This window comes from Grampus griseus (genome assembly GCF_964374135.1).
Source record: "Grampus griseus genome assembly, chromosome: 11".
NCBI classification, from domain to species: Eukaryota; Metazoa; Chordata; class Mammalia; order Artiodactyla; family Delphinidae; genus Grampus; species Grampus griseus.
The window spans coordinates 1,766,255-1,790,431 of record NC_139005.1 but is presented as its reverse complement, the minus strand read 5'-3'; the positions used below and the strand labels follow the sequence as shown (position 1 = coordinate 1,790,431).

The following is a 24,177-nucleotide window of genomic DNA, read 5'->3' as shown; positions in this document are numbered from 1 at the left end:
CTCTTAGGGCTATTTCTTCATTCGCTTACATGGATCAAATAAGTAACCTGTGGTCTTATCTGTCTCCTGTGATCAGTTCTTGTGCGAGGCCTTCATTCTCATTCCTGAGGAATACTTGAGATACATCCTGCCTTGAAAGTGGATTTGCATGTGCTTTATTAGTTCTTCTCTAAGATTTTAAACTCACACTCGGTATCAGGCGTTAAGACTGCGTGTCATGCTCTAAGATAATAACTATCCACGTGTACTTTTGCTGCAGGGTCCTGTTAAAGTCCCCGGGGAAGTGTTTCTTACCCACGTGAAAGTGAGTGAGGTGCAGCATGTTGTCACTTTCCGGTGCGCCCCTTTGCCCTTTGCTCTCTCCCTCATGCTTCCCCAGAGCTGCCTTGCAGATGACTCTCCATTTGTCATAAGTACGGCTCGGCATAAGGAAGAGTGCCCTACATATTTTCAAGGTCCCTGTAAGTCATCTCAGAAAAGAGGAATTTGATATCACAGACAATTTCTTGATAAGTGTTTCTTCTGCTGTCTTTATATCCTGGAGGGAGGAACTGGCTTAGAGATGTTCATATGTTACTAGGTGACAATGTAAAGAGCCCAAACGCCCGGCAGTGTGGGACTTGTTAAACATCCATTCAGCTGAATACCATGCAGCCAGTTAGAGTTAGGTTTTAGAGCGATACGTAATGCCATGAAAAGAAATGTTCAGAACGATGGTGACAGCTGAAATTTATTGGGTGTCGATTGTATGCCACGCGCCTTTCTAAGAGCTTGTATTAACTCGTTTAATCCTAACAACAGTCTTATGGGGAGAAGGTATTGCTATTCTCATTTTAAAGGTGAGGAAACTGAGGCTCCGAGTAGCTTGCCCCAGCTGAGCTAGCTGGTAAGAGGCAGAACTAGAATTCGGGCCCAGGCACTTTGGCCCTACCCTTGCTCAGGCATCATTATGTGAAAAAATACCGAAGAAAAATCTCTAAACTTTTTTATGGATCTAGACAAAATGTTTTAAATTCATCTAGAGAAGAAAATGTGTCAATCAGATTTTGACAAAGCAGAATTGGTAGAGAAGGACAACATGTCCTACCAGATATCAAAATATACCATAAGATATAGCAATTTAAAAAATACCATATCATAGCAGAAATAGAGAATAAATCGGAAAAGCATGCTACTTTTTATGTTCATAGGGAAGAGGCTGAACAGGTGCACCTAAATATTAACAATGATTATCACTGGTTAGAGGGATTTACAGGTAGTTTTTCTTTTTTTGTGTTTTTAGATTATCTACAGTGAACATTTTTGAATCATATGATGTTAACAAATGTATACTTAATGCTTTTAAAACTTCAGGTTTTAACAATATTGCTGTTTGATTTTATGCATAGTGTTTGTACCGTGCATTTTCTGAATTGCTTGCTTTGCAAAGGGAATCCTCTAAAATGTTTTATGCATATATATATATTACATTCACCTGGGTTTTAAATTAACCAAGCACACAGGATTACCAATCCAGCCCTCCATTTTGGTGAACATGGAGAAGAGGCAGTGGGATAATAATCCTCTTCTGGTCCAGGGCTGAAAAGAAGGGTTTCAGAATCTTCCGTTCATTTCCAAAACCTGAATTGCTTATTGGTGGTGGAAAGAAAAGCTGTTGAATTTTAATATATAGCTTCTGTCTGATCACCTTGCTGAACTTTATTGTAAATTGTAATCATTTTTCAATTGATTCTCTTGGATTTTCTAGCTATATAATGATTTCATTTACAGATAATGATAACTTTTCCCCCAATATTTATGGTCTGTATGTTATATAACATCGCCCCCCCAAATGGAATAGTTGTTAAAAAAGGTGAGTAATTTTATGGTAACCTGGAAAGATGGGTCCTATATATTGATACCATGAAGTGAAAAAATAGAGTTAGCAGAGTTCTATCCTATATGTAGTATAATCCAATCCTTATTTTAAAAAATAAAAACAAGCACTGCAATAAAGTGCTTAATTTAGGGAGGTTACTCCTCCCTCCAGAATTCCTGTGGAAATTTAGGTGCTTGTCTTAGCCTGCTCGGGCTGCCATAACAAAGTACCATAGACTGAGTGACTTAAACAACAGAAATTTATTTTCTCACCATTCCGGAGGCTGGGAAGTCCCAGATCAAGGTGCCAGCTGCCTTGGTTCCTGGAAGAGCCCTCTTCCTGGCTCACGGAGGCCTCCTCCTCACCGTGTCCCCACGCGGCAGGGGGACTCATCTCCCGCTTCCTCTTCTTACAGGACCGCAGTCCCATCAGATTAGGGCCCCACCTTATGACCTCGCTGAACCCTAATTTATCTCCTAAAGGCTGTCTGCAGACACAGTCGGCTTGGGGGTCAGGGCCTCAACATGAATTTTGAGGGGACCCAGTTCAGTCCATAATAGTGTCTAAACTTTCTTCCCCCAATATCCTCAGAAATCCTATGTTTAACTTATTTTATTTCGGACAGCATTCGTTTTATCCTTTCTTAGGACGTTCTTAAGGCACTTGTTACTTTGCAGTGTGTCACAGAAATTTTACCGAGATTTAACCTTATGCCTCATTTCCTCTTAGACACAAAATCGGATGAAGCTCATGGCCGACAATCATGAGGACGACCACTTCAGGCCCTCCCACTCCAGTCAGACCAATCGTAAACCCTCCCCAGACCAGGTAAGACTGCTTCTGATTGTCTTGTGAAAACCAGTATGCTTGTATTTTGATATATTTTGTACTAGCACATTACAGATTCTGGGGTACAAGTTAGAAAAATAAAAATAATCAGTTTCTGAAAACTTTTTTTTTTTTTTTTAACACAGAGTCAGTTTCTGTAGAGGAAGGTGGTACATGATTCTCATATTTTAAGAGGAGATACTCAGCAGATTTGAGGACACTAAAGAATCCTTGAGATGAGAAAAAAATTTAATCTTCTCAGAGATACTCACTAATTTGTAACTGTCCTGCTTTTCTTATTTAAGAAACTGTCCTGCCTCAGTAGAAAAACAAAACTCTCCTTGTAAGCTCAGTGAGGCACACACAGTGCAATGTAACGGTAATAACTATTGAATATTAACTGCAAATTTTAAGATCTCTGCTCATCACCTAGTAGACGTGAAGATTGAAACTTAGTTTCTTCGCTCCCATTTCCTTGGTGGATCCCTCCATCTATGTCATTCTTAAATTGTTGCCTTCAATTTCTCATCAATGCAAAAGAGGCAGTGATGAGTCAGCCTGAAGGGGAACCATATTCAATGCCAGTTTTTTTGGAAGAAGGAAACTCTCCCAAGATCTTGAATATGATGGATGGGGGAGAGTAGTGAACAGATTACCTCATATCCCATTGCCAAAAGTCAGATTTCAACATCTCCATCACACTCAATCTTAAAATATACGGCTGAGGGAGAAAAATAATAGTTAAGTAATTACATCCATATGACTGAAGAGTCAAGGAAAACTCCCCCACTGAGCGTCTCCTCCAAACGATAGCATAGCTTTGTCTTAGGAGAAGAAAAAGAAATATTGCAGGTGAAAGCAGCAATAATATCGAAAATGCAATTTTGTTCTAAGTTCGGAAGGTATAGTCATGGTTTGATGACATTTCCTAGCCAGTTGCGGCAGGCCTTATATTTTAGAGGGAAAGCAGTACAATCTTTGATGCAGGCAGAATGGAGAGCCGTCTGCCTGATGTCAGCAGTCTGTCCCTCTGCCAGACATCACTTTGCTTGTTCTGCCTGCTTCTTGATACCTGGCATTAAGTTTATGCCAGTGTGTGTAAGACGAGTACTAGATCCTTTCCTTGAAACAGGTTTCGCTCATACATACAAGGAATTGGATACCTCACAGTAGTGGGAGGCAAACAGGAATGGGGAAAGGTTGAGGAAAAGGCAAAAAATAAAGAAAAGCCTCTCACTTGATAATGTTGCCCAGATCCAGCAGTGGATAGAGAGAGCGTCTCGGAGAGGTCGGAAGGCTGGAAGTACAGTGACAAACTAATTACGAGTCAGAGCCTCATGTAAAAAGGGTCAGGAGGTTAGAGACTGTTTGCTGCTGCTACAGTGTGCTTGTGTCTCTGTTTTGAATACTAACCAGCTCTTTTCGTTCCCACGCTGCTCTGGGGTCTCTGCCGTCCCGTAGGACGAGGAGGAGGGCATATGGGCATAGCCGTCCACGTGCTCCTAGGGCAGCCATTTGTTCAGCACGGTGAGAAAGGCTCTCCTTAACTACAGACATGCGTGCTGTTTGTTTGCCGTCACTTTTTTTCACACGATCATCTCACGCTTGTTTCTCTTTAACTCACTAAATCCTTGGTTGCTCTCTGCCTTCTCATTTCACCTGATTCCCGTGTGTATTGCTATGCTTCTGACATAGTGGGCTTTGGGGTTTTGGCTTTTTTTTCTTGTTGTGTGTTAATAGTCACTTTTATAATTTCTTTTATGCATTTTTGGGAGAACTTCCAGGGCATGTAACTATTGATAAATTTCTCCTGTCGTTATTTTATTTATAAACTACTCTGTCTAGCATGATATTACAGTGTCCTGGTAAGGTTTATAGTGACTTACATCAAACTGGAAATAGAAAATTGATCAGATACTCTGCCAGTAGGTTTGGGATATACTTATATGATAAGTTAAAGTATATAGTCTTAAAAAAAAAAAAAAAAAAAACCTGTACTGTGGACTAAAACCTTTAGTTTCTGTCTATAGAAGAATGCTCTGCATTCTCAGGGTCAGTAATTCTTCCAGAGTGCCTACCCTGGACAACCCCTAGAGCTTGGATATTACCCCCAAACTGTCCTTATAAATAAAGAGAAATAAAGAAGCAAAAGAAGGCTTTTTGAAAAGTCGGTCTACAGAGTTCTTTTTCCCTCTTTTATGGACTGCTGCCGTGTTAAACGGTTGCCAGGACACTGTCTAGATTCTCCCTTCCAGGCCAATTGGCTAGAAAATATAGTCCAGCTGTGTCAGTATCTCTCTTTGATCCCATGCCCTGGAGGTTTGACTGAGGAAATCCTTTTCTTAGAAAAAATAATAATTATGATGAGTAAGTTCACACGTATTGGTGGCCTTGCACCCCTGGATTCACTGCCCGTGCTTATTGGCGATCTCACTCTTCTGGAGTTGTTTCTTCCTGAAGAGTCTGTGTCTTGGTGTCACCCTCCTTAAAATGATGAGGGTCGTGTAGACCTCTCGCTGCAAACACAGCCGAGGAGAACAATGAGGTAAGTTGTGGAAAGAGGCGTGCACTGTGAAGACGGGAAACTTTCCATGTGGCTTTATCCCGAGCCTGTGAAAGGAGCTGAGATGCGTGCTGCCAACCACAGAGCTCTTTGGGTCTCTGTTCCTGCCCTGCAGAGAGGTTCATCCGTACCATTTTTCTAGATTCCACATACGTGCATTAATATACAGTATTTGCTTTTCTCTTTCTGACTTACTTCACTCTGTATGACAGACTCTAGGTCCATCTGCACAGAAGTAGAGGACGGGCGTGTGGACACAGGGGGTGGGGAAAGGGGTGTGGGATGAATTGGGAGATTAGGTTTGACATAAATGCACTACCATGTGTAAAACAGGTAGCCAGTGGGAACCTGCCGTATAGCACAGGGAGCGCAGCTTGGTGCTCACTGGGGACCTAGATGGGTGGGATGGCGGGCGTGGGAGGGAGGCCCAAGGGGGAGGGGATATGTGTCTACCTAAAGCTGATTCACTTCGCTGTGTGGCAGAAACTAACGCAACCTTGTAAAGCAATTATGCTCCAATTTAAAAAAAAGCTCTTTGAACCCCGCATGCCAGACAGAGCTGCAGCTGAGCAAGTCCGTGTGCTGTTCTCTTTATCTACACTACACGCTAGGGGGGGGCGGTGGAGCTGGGCATCGTGCAGCCTGTTGGGGCCGCGCAGGAGCTGAATGCAGTTCAGCAGGCTCCTCCGCCAGTGTGAAGCTGCCTTGTCTGTTCTAGCAGAACACAGGAGCTTCTGTGCAGGCCTCAGCAGGAAGCCCAGCCCCGCTGGTGTCATAGGAAACACGGCCCATAGGTAACCTCACCAGGAGACTGAGAAATGAGCCACCTTCACATGACCTTGTTCCTGAGTCTCCGTTCTCCTCTCTCTTCTCCCACAATAGAATCTAACTCCTAACAAGTGTTCAGATGCTACCAATTTTTTTTTAATTATTGCACTATTGATCTTACTGCACTAAAATATTAACAGTCGTTGGTTTAACAAAGTGCAGTTGCAATTAGCTGGCCACAGCTGGAGTTTCTGTGGTAGAGTATTTCAAGTTTTCTAAAATGTGCTGTGAATATAATTATATTATAAAGGTTTTACCTAAAGAAATGCATGAGTGATCCCTAAACATTGCCCAAGTCTTGACTTGCTAATCCACTTTACTTGCTAATTCTACAGAGAACAGATTTTCTTAACAAAATTTCAAGCTTTTGAAGTTGATGATTTGCCTTATCAAACTTAAGAACATAAATAATGTTTTTTGTGTAAAAATTTTTGAAAACACCATGTGTACCAGCAAAGTGTGAGCCTTACTAGATGTAACCATTTCTCAGACTTATGCTTTATGGCCCAGAAAATGATCATCTTGGTGAACTTACCATGAGCTCTTGAAAAGAATGATATTCTTTAGTTATTGCACACAGTCTTCTGTAAATATTGATAGGTCCAGGTGGCTGACAGGGTTGTTCAGATCTCCTATGACTTTACTAAAAATTGGCAGGGGGGTGGGGGGCAGTCTATTAAATGCTGAGAGAGGAGTATTAAAATCTCCAGGTATAATTGGAATTATTCTATTTGTCCTTTGAATTCTCAATTTTTGCTTCATGTATTTTGAAGCTCTGTTATTATTTGCACACCCATTTTTGATTGTTGTATACTCTTGATAAACTGACCTCCCTGTCATTATGAGATATCCCTCTTTATTTTCCAGGAATATTCTTTGTCTTCAAATCTACTTTATTAGTCTTAAGTCAACAAGGAGCAGTGTAAACTAACACGAAAAGTCGCTCTGTCTTGTCTGGCAATAACAGGCATTCAATTAATACTTATTGAATATTGACTTTCTAGAGTTTTCTGGAGAGCAGATTGCCAGATAACATCATTTCCTTTATAGATAAAAGAATATGTTTCTTTTTTATGCTGTTATTTTAGACATCTCGCAGAGCAGCGGTCCCCAACCTTTTTGGCACCAGGGACCGGTTTTGTGGAAGGAAGTTTTTCCCCGGACCGGGGGTTGGGGAGTGGGGGGATGGTTTCGGGATGATTCAAGCACAGTACATTTATTGTGCATTTTATTATTATTTCTATTATTTATTTCTACTTTATTGTTATTTCTGTTATTATTACATTGTGATATATAATGAAATAATTATACAACTCACCATAATGCAGAGTCAGTGGGAGCTTGTTTTCACTTGCCACTCACTGATAGGGTTTTGAAATGAGTCTGCAAGCAATTGATTTATTATGGTCTCTGTGCAGTCAAACCTCTGCTAATGATGATCTGCATTTGCAGCCGCTCCCCAGCGCTAGCATCAGCACCTCAGCTCCGCCTCAGGTCATCAGGCATTAGATTCTCATAAGGAGCACGCAACCTAGGTCCCTCGCATGCGCAGTTCACAGTAGGGTTCGCGCTCCTATGAGAATCTAATGCCGCAGCTGATCTGACAGGAGGCGGAGCTCAGGCGGTAATGCGAGCGATGGGGAGCGGCTGTAAATATAGATGAAGCTTCGCTCCCTGGCCGCTCACCTCCTGCTATGCGGCGCGGTTCCTAACAGGCCATGACCAGTAGCGGTCCGTGGCCCAGGGGTTGGGGATCCCTGTCATAGAGGATGAGATGCTATGGATAAAAAGGTATTTACTTTAGGAAGTTAGTAACCTCCCAGGTTAACTGTGCATTGGCCCTAGGCTTGTGATATTTAACACTGAAGGAAGAAAAAGAAAAAGAACCTTATAATAATATAGTGAGGAGGTACTCCAAGTTAAATCATAAGAGAAAATAATCATCTGGTTGCACACACAGTGTAGAATGGTTTCGGTAGAGAGGTAATAGAAGAATGGCAGCTTTACAAGCACCTGACTTCAATGATCTTTGCCTACATTTTGACTATTGTCCTGACGTTTATTTAAACCAAAGCTCATTCTCTATGTGGCAACCCCCTCCCCCCCCATTTCTTGAGATATAAGTGATAAATAGCATTGTATTAATCCAAGATGCACAACATAATGATTTGGTATGTGTATATATTGCCAAATGATCACCACAGTGAGTTTCGTTAACATCTGTCACCTCACATAATTACAGTTTCTTTTCTTGTGATGAGAACTTTAAGGTCTACTCTTTTAATAACTTTCAGATATACAATAGACGCCGTGCCTTCTGTCCCCAGGGCGTGTTTACCATATAACTGGAAGTTTACACCTTTTGACCCCCTCAACCGTTTTACCCACCCCCAAACCCCACCACGGACAACTGCCAGATGTGTTCCCTGTATCTATGAGTTTGGTTTTTCTAGGTTCCACGTGTAAGTGAGATTGTAGAGTATTTGTCTTTTTCTTTGTCTGACTTATTTCACTAAGCATAATACCCTCAAGGTCCATCCATGTTGTCACAAATGGCAGGATTTTCTTCTTTTTTATTGGCTGAATAATATTACTCTGTGTGTGTGTGTGTGTGTGTGTGTGTGTGTGTGTGTGTGTACAGTTGGCCCTTCAACAACACAGGTTTGAACTGCACAGGTCCACTTATACATAGATTTTTTTTTTGGGCAATAGTAAATAGTATAGTCCTACACAATGGGCAGTGGGTTGAATCTGCAGTTATGGAACGATGGATACAGAGGCACCACAGAACAAAAGGCCAACTATAAGTTATACACAGATTTTTGGCTCTTCAGAGGGTCAGTGCCCCTAACCCCTGCATTTTTCAAGGGTAACTGTATATACACCACATTTTTCTTTATCCATCAGTGGACAGTTAGGTTGTCTGTGTGTCTTCGCTGTTATAAATAACACTGCAAGGAACACAGGCGTGCAGATATCTTTTCAAGATAGTGATTTTATTTCCTTTGGATATATACTCAGAAGTGGAATTACAGGATCATATGGTAGTTCTATTTTGAATTTTTGAGGAATCTCCATGCTGTTTTCCATAGTGGCTGCATCAATTTACATTCCCACCAACAGTGCACAAGAGTTCCCTTTTCTCCACATCCTCACCATCACTTATCACTTGTCTTTTTGGTAATAACCAACAAGTGTGAGGTGATTTCATTGTGGTTTTGATTTGCATTTCCCTCATGATTAGTTATGTTGAGTGCCTTTTCATGTACCTGTTGGCCATCTGTATGTCTTTTTGGAAAAATGTCTATTTAGATCTTCTGCCCACTTTTAGTTGAATTTTTTGCTATTGAGTTGTATGACTTCTTTATAAATTTTGGATATTAGCCCCTTATCAGATATATGATTTGCAAATATTTTCTCCCATTCACTAGGTTGTCTTCATTTTGTTGATGGTTTCCTTTGCTGTGAAGAAGCTTTTTAGTTTGATGTAGTCCCACTAGTTTATTTTTGCTTTTGTTGCTTGTGCTTTTGGTGTCAGATTCAAAAATTCATCCCCAAGATCTATGTCAAGGAGCTTACCACCTATGTTTTCTTATAGGAGTTTTATGGTTTCAGGTCTCACATTCAAGGCTTTCATCCTTTTTGAGTTAATTTTTGTGTATGGTGTAAGATTTTGGTCCAGTTTTATTCTTTTGCATGTAACTGTCCAGTTTTCCAGTACCATTTATTGAAAAGACTGTCCTTTCTCCATTGTATATTCTTGGCTCCTTTGTCATAAATTAATTGACCAATATATCCATGGGTTTATTTCTGGGCTGTCTATTCTGTTCCATTGATCTATATGTCTCTTTTTATGCCAGTACCGTACTGTTTTAATTACTATAGCTTTGAAATATATTTGAAATCAGGGAGCATAATGCCTCGAGTTTCGTTCTTCTTTCTCAAGATTTCTTTGGCTATTTGGGGGTCTTTTATGGTTTCATACAAATTTTACGATTCTTTGTTCTATTTCTGTGAAAAATGCCATTGGAATTTTGATAGGGATTGCATTGAATCTGTATATTTCTTTGGGTAGTATGAACATTTTAACAGTATTAATTCCTTAGATCCATGAGCACAGGCTATCTTTCCATTTATTTGTGTCTTCTTCAATTTCTTTTATCAATGTCTTACCGTTTTCAAGGAACAGGTCTTTTACCTCCTTGGTTACATTTATTCCTAGGTATTTTATTCTTTCTGATACAATTGTAAATGAGATTGTTTTCTTAATTTCTCTTTTTGATACTGTGTTATTAGTGTATAGAAATGCAACTGATTTTGTGTATTAATTTTGTATTCTGCAATATTACTGAATTCTTTTATAAGTTCTAACAGTTTTTTGACAGAGTCTTTATGGTTTTCTGCATATAATATCATGTCATCTGAAAACAGTGATAGTTTTACTTCTTCCATTTCTATGTGGCTGCCTTTTATTTCTTTTTCTTGTCTAACTGCTCTGGCTAGGACTCCCAATACCATGTTGAATAAGAATGGTGAGAGTGGACATCTTTGTCTTGTTCCTGATCTTAGAGGAAAAGCCCTCAGCTTTTCACCATTGAGTATTATGTTAGCTGTGGACTTGTCATTATATTGCCTTTTTTATGTTGAGGAATGTTCCCTCTGTTACTGCTTTGTTGAGTTTTTTTTCTTTAATAAGTGGATGTTAAATTTTGTCAGATGCTTTTTCTGCACCTATTGAGATGACTATGTGATTTTTGTCCTTCATTTTGTTAATGTGGTATGTCCCATTGATTGATTTGCAGATGTTGAACCATCCTTGCATCTCTGGAATAAACCCCACTTGATCATGGTATATAATCCTTTTAATGTATTGTTGAATTTGGTTTGCTAATATTTTGTTGAGAATTTTTCCGTCTATGTTCATCAGAGATACTGGCATGTAATTTTCTTTTCTTGTGGCATCTTTTTCTGGTTTTGATATCAGGTAATGCTGGCATTGTAAAATGAACTTGGAAGAGTTCTCTCCTCTTACACTTTTTTGGAAGAGTTTTTAAAAGATTGGTGTTAATTCTTTAAATATTTGGTAGAATTCACTGATGAAACCAGCTGGTCCTCAGCTTTTCTTTCTTGGGAGGTTTTTAATTACTGATTCAGTTCCCTTACTTGTTATTGGTCTGTTCAAATTTTCTGTTTCTTCATGATTCAGTCTTGGTAGGTTGTATGTTTCTAGGAATTAATCCAGTTCTTCTAGGCTGTCCAAATTGTTGGCATATAACTGTTCGTAGTAGCCTCATGATTCTTTGTATTGGTCTGGTATCAGTTGTAACGTCTCCTCTTTGGTTTCTGATTTTATTTATCCTGTCTCTTTTATTTTCTCCTATCACGTCCTGCCTGTGAAACTGACAAAGCATGTTTTCTCCTGTGTCCCCTATACGGCAGTTATATTACTTTATGGCCATTTAGTTTGGTGGTAAATAGCATGCTTTGGCTCCAGATGTGATTTGAGTCCAGCTCGGTAGCTGTGTAATTTCCCACAAGTCACTCGACCTGTTCTCTAAGCATCAGGTTCCTCGTTTGTTAAATGGCAGTAATAAAACCTATAGTGAAGGTTCTTGGGAGGATTACATGTACTAATGTATTCAGTGCACTTAGCCCTCTGCCTGGCACACAGGAAATGCTCAGTAAAGGACTGTGTGACATTGGTAGTGATTGTGGTAAAAATCCTTGAATATTTACAAGATCCTTTGATGCTCCTCTTCACTTTATAGATTTCTCCTCTCTCCTAATATAGTAACATTCCTCCCATTGCACAAGTAACCCACAATCCTAGTAATTAATTTTTCCTGCAGCAAAAGAAATGTCTTCTTTACTGAATCATCAATGATGTCACCAGTACTGCCTGAGCAACAGTGTAGACACCTCTCCCAGGTATCTGTGCGGGAGGTCAGCCACAGACGTTGTCAGACCTAATCACCTTTAAGAAGCACCCTTGGCGGCAGGTGACACTTTCTTCTGAAGTTTTCTAACCTGAGGGTTATTTTCAGGCCGTAGAAAGAAGCAGGAGCACCACCCCTGCACGGTGGCTGTAAGTGATTCTTGACAGGCTTGGTGATCACACGAGCTCAGTGAGGCAAGGACCTCTTCTTAGGCCACGTGAGTGGGTTGTGAGTAATCTGGGGGAGAGGCCTTTCTCTCAGTGTTTTTTTTTTGTTGTTGTTTTGTTTTGTTTTTTGCAGTACGCGGGCCTCTCACTGCCGTGGCCTCTCCCGTTGCGGAGCACAGGCTCCGGACGCACAGGCTCAGCGGCCATGGCTCACGGGCCCAGCCGCTCCGCGGCACGTGGGATCTTCCCGGACCGGGGCACGAACCCGCGTCCCCTGCATCGGCAGGCGGACTCTCAACCACTGCGCCACCAGGGAAGCCCCTCTCAGTGTATTTTTAAGACAGAGTTAACAGTGTTCCACAGGTACATCCTACATTTTTGTAGTTTCTGCTGAATGATTTAAGGTGACATTGTCCTGTGACTCACTTGATGTATTTCTTAGACTGAAAATTGCAGTGTTTTAGACATCTCTGGAACATAAGCTCTCAGAGGCATGGGTTCTTACCTTAACAATTACCAGCATTTGACTAATAAGGAAGTGCGGGCTTCCTCCTGTGTGTCGTATCGCTCGTGACTCAGACATTCCTCCTGGACAATAAAAATATCCTTGTACTTCATGCAAAATAAAACTCTTCACATCCTAATTGTTTTTCACAGTCCCTGAAAATGGGGGGACCCTACGGAGCCCAATAAATCGTTTTCGAAATAAAAACTGGTGAACTTTTACCCTAAAGGAAAGTTGCATGTATTTTATGCATTCGTAGTAGATATTTTCATCTTTTAATCTACCCTGTACCCTAACAGGTTATCCTGTAACCTGACACGGTTATGGCATGGACTGCCGGCTTCCCAGTCCACCTTCTAGAATACATTGTCAGGTTTACCAGCCACCCCTCGGTTAACATGTGGTGGGACCCCTTTTAATACCAGTTTTGGAAGATAGGCCTAACACTTGCCTACTGTATCACATTTTTATTCTATAGAGTTATGTTTTGGAGGATATGATTTGACTCACATTTTATCTGAACTATTTAACAACAGTCTTGTTACAATAGGGTTCTGCAGTATTTCTTTCATTAACTTGTCCTCAGCTTCTCCCTAATTTGTTATTTTCTATACATTCTCTCTGTCTTTAGGGTTACTGTCTGTTTTGGGTTAAAGGAATATTTTCTGGGACACAAAAATGCATCATCAACCAAAACAAAAAGCTATTCTCCCTTGATGTGTCTGCCTCCTTCTTCCTGATCCTGGGATGACGAGACTACAGTTTCCAGCTGGATCTGTCAGTCAGCGTTTCTGGGATAAATTAAGTGCGCACACTTGATTGAGGTGTAGCTGGACTGTATCACTGTCTTCCTGTTATCCTAGGAGATCAAAGCGGAGCACAAATAGAGGCTTAGTCTTTATAATATTCAAAACAGATGGCTGGTTCTTTGCGGTGAAAATTCAGGTTTTAAGGCAAACCACTTGTTAGCAAGACTTCATTTCTTTTCATTGAAAGATAGTCAACACTGAACATATACCTCTCTCTCTTCTTCAAGACTAGAATCACAGACTTCCTGCATGAGGAGGGATTTGGCAAACCCCAAAAGCTGTTACACTGTCTGGGCTCCTTTTCACGTGAATATAAAATAAGTTATTCAGATTTCTCTTTTGGCATTTTGGGTATTAAATGAAAAAATCGTAAATGTTCAGATTCTCACAGTCATTTTGTTGATGGGTCACTATTTGAAATCTAGTATTCACACTGTTACATCCTCCAGAATTGAACCAGAGTGTTTATCCCTGACTTCATATTTTTACAAACTAAAATGCACATTCTCTGCAGTCCATTACTGACACCTGGGTCCTGAGGTCATACAGAATAAGTCCGTAAGTGCAGTTTGAAGTTTTTATTGTTTGGTTTAAAACTGACTGAAATGAGAAAATTAACTCAAAAATATTTATTGGGAGTCTACTATGTACCTACACTGCACTAGGTACCTGGGTTGAAATACATGTTTCAAGACTATAAAACAAATACTAAAGGACAGATTTTCTCCAACAGAAAAAAGAATACAAGGTGCCATAGGAAAACCCAGGTCTGCACCGGAGGCTCAAGGGCTCACAGAGGAGGTTACATTGTGCCGCATCTTGAAGGAGCAGTAGGCGATTGCCAAGCAGATATACTGTAAATCTGTTGAACTCTCAGTAGCTCCCTGTGGATACTGCTTAGAGTGTGAATTAATTCTCTATTTCTGCATAACACATTACCCCAAAGCTTGGCAGCGTTGAAAGCAATACACCCCTGTTAGGTCAGTGGTTTCTGCAGGTCATGAATTCGGAAGCAGCTTGGCTGGGTAGCTCTTGCGTGAGTGTCTCCGCGGTTGCAGTGAGGATGTCAGCTGGGTCTGTAGTTGTCCAAAGCTTGGTGGGGACGGAGCGTCCATTCCAGGATGCTCACCCACAGCTCATACTGGCAGGAACCTTCAGTTCCTCACCATCCGGACCCAAAATGGGTGATTCAAGAGAAGGGAGCAAGGAGGAAGCCACAGTGACTTTTATGACCCATTATCGGAAGTCACACACCACCACCTCTACTGTGTTCTGTTCCTTCAGCGCGAGGCACTGAGCCCGTCTGTGCGGAACGGACCAGAGCATCTTAGGCTTTACTTTTTGAGGGGAGGCATGTCAAAGCACATGTGGACTTACTGCCAACCTCCACAGGTGTTGGGGCAGGGTGACAAGCCACACGGCTGGTGCCGCCAGCGTGGGTGGATCACGATGACCTTCGTGTGCCGTGGCGACCTGTGGAGGGTGGGCGGGAGGGATGTCAGAGCTTCTGGCTCTGTCCTGGAGGAGGCCATGTGGCCTGGATGCCACGGCGGTGGACGGGATGGAGGAGGATCGCCAGTGTGCTCATCACCGGGAAGCTTGGTTCTCAGAAACGTCCCAGGCAGAGAACGCAGCCCGGAAGCCCCACTGTGATTCAGAACGGTAACTTGCCTACAGGCACTGTTCACATAAACAGCCCTGCACGAGCCCATGTGTTCCATGGTGGCTATGACACTTGGACGCCGAGTGACTTCGGTCCAGCCACATTCACGGCCCGGGTCACCTCCCCGGGCGTTGAATTTTTCGTTTAGAAAGTGGGGCAAGGAGGCAGGTGTCGATGACCTCGATGATCACTAAAATAACTTCCTCTGTGCTCAGAATGATATACTTAGTGTTTTATCCTTGTTTAACCTTGAGAATATTTGACTCAGTAGAAACATTTGATCTGTTCACAAACATCTAAATCAGGTTATTACCAACGTCAAGGGATTTTCACTGAATATTTGCTGGAACTGAAACTAAGTTAATTCAGTTTCTTTATCAGTTTTCCAGGCGTGAGGTTGAAAATGTCCATCTTTTTCCATATTATTTTACTGAATCATTTTAGTATCAATTCTTTTCCATATTTAAACTTTATAATGACTTTATTTATCAATCAAGGATTTTGTCCAGATCAAATTTTACCAATTAGAACGTCCTGCAACTGTGAATTTTCTTTTTATGCCCATTGCCAAATCCAGTTTTCTATTTAGCCAATGTTTTGTTTTGTGTTGATATTACTATTAATACAAGTACTATTCGTTGTGAATTGAATTTTTTAACAGTAATTATTATTTATTTCTTAAGTAATCTGTAAGAAAATTATAAGCATCTCCTCCCTAATAGTATAGTTACCCTGTTATCTGGAATAGGTCCACTGTAGAGATTGGCAGACCTTTTTTATAAAGGTCCAGATAGTAAATGTTTTATACTTTGTGAACTTTACTCTTTGTCAAAACTATTCAGCTCTGCTCTGCAGTGGGAAAGCAGCCTCAGACAATATGTAAATGAGTGAAGGTTAATATGACTATGATTGATATAACTTTATTTATGGGCACTGAAATTTGATTTTCAGATAATCTCCACATGTCACCAAATACCCTTTTGATTTTTTTTCCAACCATTTGAAAAACCATTCTTAGTGATGGACTGTACAAAAACAGGCAGTGATGCCGGATTTGGTCCATGGACTGTCGTTTATTTACTGACCTCTGGTCTGTTGTGTTGCTTTTCCAGTTCTTCTTTGTGCTTCTCATCTCTTCATGTGCCATTTTGTAGCCATCCGGTCATTGGTGGAGCTCAGTGCAAATGATGGGGGTAAGGTGTCCTCGGGGTCAGAATGTCAGCTGGGGTTATCAAGAGCACCTTGCGTTTTACATGTGCTCAAATCCTCGCACGGATGAGAATGGTCATTCCCATTTTACAGATGGCAAAACAGGTTCTTGGAAATAACGATGGTCACTAATTACTGAAGAAGCTTACCGTGTGATGGACACGTGGGTTATTACAGTCTCATAAGGTATACTGTCCTCAGAGTAATTTGTCCCAGGTCTCATAGCTAGAAGGTTGCAGGCCCCAGAGGTAAGCCAGTCTGTCTCCAGAGCCCATGCTGTTAACTGCTTTGTGGCTTTGCAGTGTTGCACAGTCATCAATGCAGTGCAAAGATATTGTAGCACACAACATGACTGATACAAATCTGTCTCTGTTAAGGGTAGCCTCTGGGTAAAAAAGCCTTTTTTCACCACAGTTTCTGAAGCCAGATGCCCAGTAGTTAACATAATCACCAGCCAAGGGCCTGCATGCATATGGCTGCGGTGTTTGAATGATCATGTTAGTGGCCGTGGCCGTGGCCCTGGCCACAGCCAGTCACATGGCCTTCCCTGGCACTAAAGAAGGACACCACTGTGTCTGCTTAACATGTGGTGCTATAAGGTGTGAGATGCCACAGCTGCTCTTGCCAGAGAAGTGTTCAAGTAGATAAAATTCCTAGTTAAGATCATGAGATGCTGAGGACCACCTCAGTGAATTCCGTGGCTAACTAACAAAAATTTTCCATGAGGGAAGCAACTAACCTAATCATAGGTAAGACAAGCAGCTGGGCAAACAACCGTGCTTCCCTGGAACGTACAAGTTGTCGTTGATGCAAGAGATGCTAAGATGCAGGAGTTCCAGTTCAGAGGAGCCTGGGCCCTCCCAGTCAGACCACATTCCGTTTGTGTGTGTGTGTGCGCGCGTTCACATAAACGTACGAGTGTGTCTTAACACGTGAACCTGTTGCTTTATTCTCGTGCACAGAAATGTATGATCATTGAGACAGGCAAGGTAATGGAGTCAGGGAGAGCTGAAAACCTCCAGGTGCATAGAACGTGCCTCACCGGACTCACAGGATAGTCTGAAACACACGTGCCCCCTATAGGATGACTCTGCACTGTGCTTTGAAATGGCACATCTGGGGAATGATATGTGGATGGCTTGCTAGACAAATGACAGAAACATATCAGACCAAGTGTCATGAGCTGTTACTGCTTAGATGAATAAGATGGCAGAGACTTTGCTCCCCATGTTTCTATTTCTTGTCAGCAGTAGCATCTCATGTATAAGAAGGTCATAGCTGCTAGAGCCCACAAGGCAACTGAGTATGAAGAGCCCCCCAACCTGTGTGATGCGCACATTTGGGCAGTTTGCCTAAAGCACAGAGAGCGCTTTTCCTCCTGTTCGTTGCTGTTCAAGTCCACAACACCAAAAGTATGCTCCCTGGAGGGAACCAGGGAAAGCACTAATAACAGGGACAGATTACCGTGGGGAAGAAAGGTGTTTCTACGTTCTCCTCTCCCTTTTCTTCTTTGCTTGCTTTCTAGAGTTGGGAGTTTCTGTGTCACTTGTCCGTTGTTTTCCGTTTTCTAAACACCCATAAAGTGTTAGGTCCTCTGATTCTATCAGAAACATGGTCTCTATCCTTTGTATTCCCTCACTGAAATTGCTACGAAATTTGGATGTGGGTCCATGTGCATGACAGGTCTCTTATGAGTACTGAAAGGTGGGACTAGAGCCTGGTAGATCAAACCAATACGAAGATTCTGCACAAACTTAACTTTCCCGCTGTCAGGTCACTTTACAGCTGTACCAGAAGCTGCTCATTCTTTGTTACATCAGGTAGCCTCACGTGCTTCCGTCTAGATGTACCCCCATTTCTGGTTCCTTGGAACTTTCCCCTTGGACTGCCCCGCACCCCATTTTTTCCTTGCCGTACTCTGCAGTTTTTCCCTCGGTCTCTCGGCTCAATCGGAATGTGTGGGTTTGCTCATTCTCAGCGTTCTGTATCTCGCATCCCAGTGGGACCGCCCTGCTCTGACCCTACACTTCAGAATTGATCTTCAGTCAGCACTTACTGAGCCCTGTGTTGGATCAGGGGGATCGGGGAATCAGGGCACAGGGGCCCTTCTTCCGGAGAAGGGCTTGGTGGGCCCCAGATTATTGAATCTTGAATTACCCTGGCTGGTTACCCTATATAATATCAGCCACAGTTTGTAGGACTTCTGGTATTCCTGAGCTGAACTCTTTTGTCATAGTCACTGTTGTATCCTCCGATAGTAAACCTTTGCTTAAACCCCAGCAGCTAGAAACATTGAAATGGTGATGTCTATCAGAGTTTGTGCCACGCTAAGGAATTTTAACTTCCAGAAGTAGGGGGAAGAGAGATTAGTTCAGTGATTGTGTGAAGGTTTTATTCCCAAATAAAGAAAATGGGTAGAGAAAAACAGTCTTCCTAATTTTTGTTTTTCCCAAATCTTTTTCTTCCACCCAAAGCCTGGATTACTCCCAAGGTGGAAGGGGTGATGTCTGGAAATCGTTAATCCATGGGTTTTGTTCATGGTGTATAAAATTTTCAGAAAGAATTTGCTTTTGCAATATGATTTCCTGATTGACTGTGGCAGACATGAATCCAGCAAGGACAGCTCTGTCAGAGCACCCAAGATCCCTCTTAGATTCTTAGATATACGACAGTTCTGGTGTGAGTGTGGAGTGGAAATGAAGATTCTTCATGTGGGTGGGTCAGGAGGAGAGATGGAGAAGGGGGGGCGTGGGCACAAGAAGAGCAGCGGGTGGAGGTGGGGCGCACCAGGCCAGCCCCCAGAAGGCAGCACGAGTTCAGCCCGGAGTGAGTGAAGGAGATGCCCTTGGTGCCCCCTGCCCTGGTACTGGTTTCTGTTCTTGAAGGGCTCTTTTATGATATTCTGAAACATTTCCATCCTCCCAGTTAAGCAGAGTGCTAAGCTATCCTGAAGCTGAATTGCGGGCTAAGGGCCATTCTGCACAGATCTTTCTTCCCACCCTGCCGGCCCCCTCTCGCCACTGCAGGCGTATACATGGGCCTCCTTATACACACTCACAGGTGTTTCAGCCTGTCACAGGTCGTGTTCTGTTTCCTACATCAGCATTAAGAGATTCAATTCCTGTGTGTAGCCTTTCTCTAGTAGCACAGATACCCGTCTCTGATGTGTACACACAGCTACGGGTACATGTCTATCTTGCCCTGCCTTCCAGGTGATAGGGAACCCCTCCCTCCCACCTGCACCCCCAAGGCCAGGTGCCTGTGAAGCACTGTGTGATGAGAAGCCAAAGCCTGTGGACACACAGTGACTGGAGCTGCAGCCGTTGCAAGTTTCAGCTGGAGATGCTGCGTGTCTGCAGTCTGTGCTGTGGGATGTGATGCTGGAGCTGCAGTCATGATGTGACTAGTGGCCAGTTGCCCGTGTCTGCTCCTCCAGCTTCTCTGTGTGTACACGCACACACACCTGCTCTTAACCCAGCCTTGAAATGACTGCCAATCACAGGGGAGTCTCCCCCAGAGCCTGGCCTCCGCTTGGGAGCCCTTGTACAGATAAGCTGTCGAATCTCCTGGTCACCAGATAAGCGTACTCGGCTCCTTGCTCCTCTGTCGTCCTGTGGCCTGCAAGGCGGAGCGATTGGGTGGGCTCCCTGTGATCTAGACTGGCATCCTTGGTTACTTACCGAGATCCTGGCCAGGTCAGGAGGTTCCTTTTGTGCACCCGGCACAGCTCGGGCTGGCCTTCCTTCTACTCCCAGTGGCTAGAGAGAGGAGAAAATGAACCGTCCTGATAAGGTCATTACTGTGTTCCACACGGCAGGCAACAAGCGTGTTGCTGCTTTTCACATCCATCCCTCTGTCTTGTGAAGGTGTAACAGTGCTGAGAAGTGCTTGGCTGCAGCCCTAACGCAGCCCGAGCACTTCAGGTGCCAGAGCTCAGAGGACTGGGCGGAGCAGGTGTCGTCAGCCGCAGCGTGTGTGTGTGTACGGGCACGGCAGGGTGGAGGCCACCGTCTTCTCGCTGTGGCCAACTGCCTACCTGGTTTTCCTTTGAAATTCAGCATCTGCCTTCAGTTGCCTGGCCTGTTCAAAGAGTGTGAACCTCTCTTCTCCCTCTTTTGCCTTATTTTCTTTCCCATGCCCAGACTTTCTTCCTCATAATTTGTAATTCATCAGTGTATAGCCCCGGAGCTTCACTGTGGGGAAGTCCTGTAAAATATATACACACACAAATATTTAACCCACTGCATGGTTTGCTAAAATACAGTAAATGGTTTATTGTGGAAAGGCAAGCCTCAAGCCAAGAACTAAATCGAAGGTGCTTTCTCATCTATTGAAAGAGCAAGGAAGAAGAGCTGCGGGACACGTGCCACTGGCTACCTCCCTGTGCCTCGTCCGCCCGTCCCCGCAGGGTGCACGCTATGCGTCCCCTCCTGTCCCCTCCACTCGTCAGCGCGTGATGGCTTCGGCGCCTCATGCAGCGTTTTCTCCGCTTACTGCCCATTGATGTGCACTGTCTTCGTCTGTACTCACTTGTCTGCCTTCTTGTTGGTGAATGACCTTATTTTCCTCGATTTTACAAGTTTCCAGATACTGAAGCAGGTCCTTGCAATACCTCCAGCCTTAAGCTGCTCTCATGGCCGTGAAGAGGTGGGCTCAGCAGGAGGTTTCTTCCCTCAGTGGCGGGGCCCACACACTCTGCTCTCTATTCGAGTAGGATTCCTTGTACCGAATACAATAGGATAGGTTTTAACTGAATAAGGAGTAAATAGGCAAAATGCAGTTAGCAGCTCTGTAGTTCAGATTTCAAGATTCATTTTATTCTAAACTCTGTTTCCTATCTCCTTACAACTTTGAGTACAGAATATTTGTCTCCATATCTGGGTCAAGAGATAGGAGATGTTTTGTTTTGCTGGAGTGGTAATGCATGCTTAAAGGAAAATTGACAACAGATTTCTGAGTTGTAAAACTAAGAGGAAATGATCACATTTTATTTTTTAAATGATTCCCACTGTTTTTTTCATGTTTCAAACCTTTTGCCGTTTTCAAAGACACATCTAACTTTAACAAACCGTAAAGCTCTTTAAATCTGAAACCTTTGGAGAGAGTTTTTACTTTTAGAACCCAGCATTTCTCTATGTGGTAAGATTTCTGATTAATGTTTATTGATCTCATTCACCTAGTGTCACCACACCAAACTTGGATCTGCTCACCCACTCGCAGCGAAGCCCATCTGCTGACACCGGGTTGTGGTGAAGGAAAGTGCAGCGTTTATTGCAGGGCCAGGCAGGGAGAACGGGCAGCTCGTGCTGAAAACCCACACTCCCCGACGGCTTTCAGGGAGGGGGTTTAAAGGCAGAGTGTGTGAGGGAGAGGGTCGCAGGACGCATGATCAGCTCGTACGCAGTTCTCAGACTGGTTGGCAGCAAGGTGAAGTTTCGAGCATCACCAGTCTTCCAGTTTCAACCGGCCTGGGGCCTACGTTCTCTGATGGTCAGTAGTTTTCATCTGTGGGGGTCTGCTTCCTCTAGAAACAGCTTAGGAACGTGTGTCAGGCCTTCATCCGTATCTTCCAGGGAACGGGGAGTTCGGTGGCTCTGCTGTGTGGCTGGTGCAGTCTGAATTGTTGCCAGGTTCCTGACCCAGAGCTCTTCTTTGCTTCTGCGTCGTCACATTTCCTGGTCATTCCCTCTGGAGTCAGCCTCCTGAGACTCGAGAGGGGGCTGAGCGACTAAAGCAAAAGGCTTTTGCTTCGAGGGATGTAGGCACAGGGGCTTGCACATGGTTTCAGTCCCCCCTTTTCTTTGGTGCCCCTCACTCTCAGGGGAACAGGTTCAGGACGAGAAATGGAATAAAGTTTCCCCTGGAGAGGTTAATCACAAACTGTCGGCAGAGGAGGTCAGTTTTAGGGGGACTCGGTTTCACTAGTGGCCCTGGACGTGAACTCCTAGTGGTACTTACTCACTTGTTAAAGAACAGTGAGGCAGACTTCATTCAGGACCATCGTGATGGGTTTAGGGGCCACTGCAGTGGGGTTTTGCAGTGAGGGAGAGAGAGACAGTGCCCAATTCTGAATACAACAAGGAAAAGTGGGAATTTACAGCCAAGGAGCAGGTGGGGGTCAGTGGATGGACACTTCCTAAGGAGGAAACATCAGGGATAGGGGGAGATGCTGGCTAAACCACCCTAACTGGATTCTTGCCTAAGGCAGGCAGAGTGATCAGACATCGCCCCGGGGATAGTGGGCGATGAGGGACCCCGTCAGACACAAACCAACTTAGAATTCCTGGGGGAATTGGACAATATAGAGATGAACATGAACGCCCAAAAGTCAGGGCCCAGTTGAGAAGAGAGGTCAGGGGAGCCTGACCCACATTTGGTCAATGAGAAGACCTCTGTCCCCAGGATGTAGATGAGGGGAATGAGAAGGTTAATTGAACCTCAGGGATTGCCTGGTTAGTTATTCCATCAGCTAAACAAGTGGTAATAGTAGGTCATCTGTAAGAGATGCTGAGGAAGGAACCCTGCTTAGTACAGAACCAGTATTCTAAGTACTTAGTAAATATTTATAGCATAAGAAATGTCATTCTGGGTTTTGTATTTGTCGTGACTTTTTGTTTTGGAAGATAAATGTGAGACAGTCCCATTCTATAAAGTTTGTTTGAGGAGTCAAACAGACACACGTGAAAAATGGTTATGAAGTGGGGGTCAGGATTTGGAGCTCTGAACTTTCTTGCCTTTAGCTTTAGGTTATCTTTTTAACTTTTCATGAGACTTTAGAAATTGACTTCCCCCTAAAAGAGATTTTTTTTTTTCAGAGACTGTAGCCCTCTCACTAAGCACAAACTCAGGCTAAAGCTGCTGAAACTTTCCAGATTCCCATTGTTCACAGTAAGGTTTGTTTTCTGATGAAGGTCGTGCAGGTGTATCTCACGAACCCTTCTGTAGCCCGGCTTTATATCAGTTATTATGAGGGTGTGACCTGAGAGGCGTATGTTTGTCCAGTGTCTCTCTTGCAGGGGAAGTATAAGATAGAGGGGTATTCTCGAAGGCATGTTTGTTTTCAGCTTGCTAGGATTACAGATGAGTAAGGACCATAACACCAAAAACATTTAGGGGGTCCATTGAGTACCCTTCTGTTTGTGCTCCACATGGGAAGGCTAAATTAAAAGCTTGGATCTCAGAGACCACTAAGAATAAACAAGTTGTTGAATTTTATAACCTTGTATGTGAAGACTACGTCACACTAGGCCTCAAATCAAGGTGAAGAGGTTGATTTAGCAATTTAAGGGTCTGCCTAAAGTAAACTTCAAAACTAAAGTTAAAACAAAGATAAATCCTGAATATACGCCTTTTACTTCTTATATACACTCAACACATTAGTTCCATTATTTCGTGATTTTTTTTTAATGCAAAACAGGACCACATCTCGTTCTTAATATTCCTGCCAGCAAAAGCTGGCTGTGGCGTGGCACAAAGGCATCCACTGAATGTTTGTTAAGCGAATTACATAATGTTCTTAGTGTCAATATGTGTGATTTGATACGCAGTATATCTAGTTAATGTAGCAAAAATATCATGAGAGTTTACTATCTTTGTTCAAAGAACCACATTCTTGCACAAAGTAGCTGCATTTAAGTGAGAAAGCAACACAAAGGTCCAAAACTTTGTGAAGAGACCCAGTACCGTCCTTCATCTTCCTCATCCTCACGCATACTGCAACCAGGAAGGTAAAGTGAGTTCTTGAGAGAAAGGACTTTGAGGCTAGACCATTGAATTTTATTCCCTTGCTTCCTTTTTTACTTTTCAGAGTG

General features: G+C 43.0%; 1 protein-coding gene across 2 annotated transcripts in view; it reads left to right on the top strand.

The window, feature by feature from the left end:
- ERC1 (ELKS/RAB6-interacting/CAST family member 1) overlaps window positions 1–24,177 on the top strand; it is a 394,109-nt gene that overhangs the window by 332,199 nt on the left and 37,733 nt on the right. For both annotated transcript variants that reach the window (XM_082665275.1, XM_082665274.1), the window contains one exon: window positions 2,588–2,686. In XM_082665275.1, the coding sequence (XP_082521401.1) occupies window positions 2,588–2,686 (99 nt within the window). The remainder of the gene's footprint in view (window positions 1–2,587; window positions 2,687–24,177) is intronic.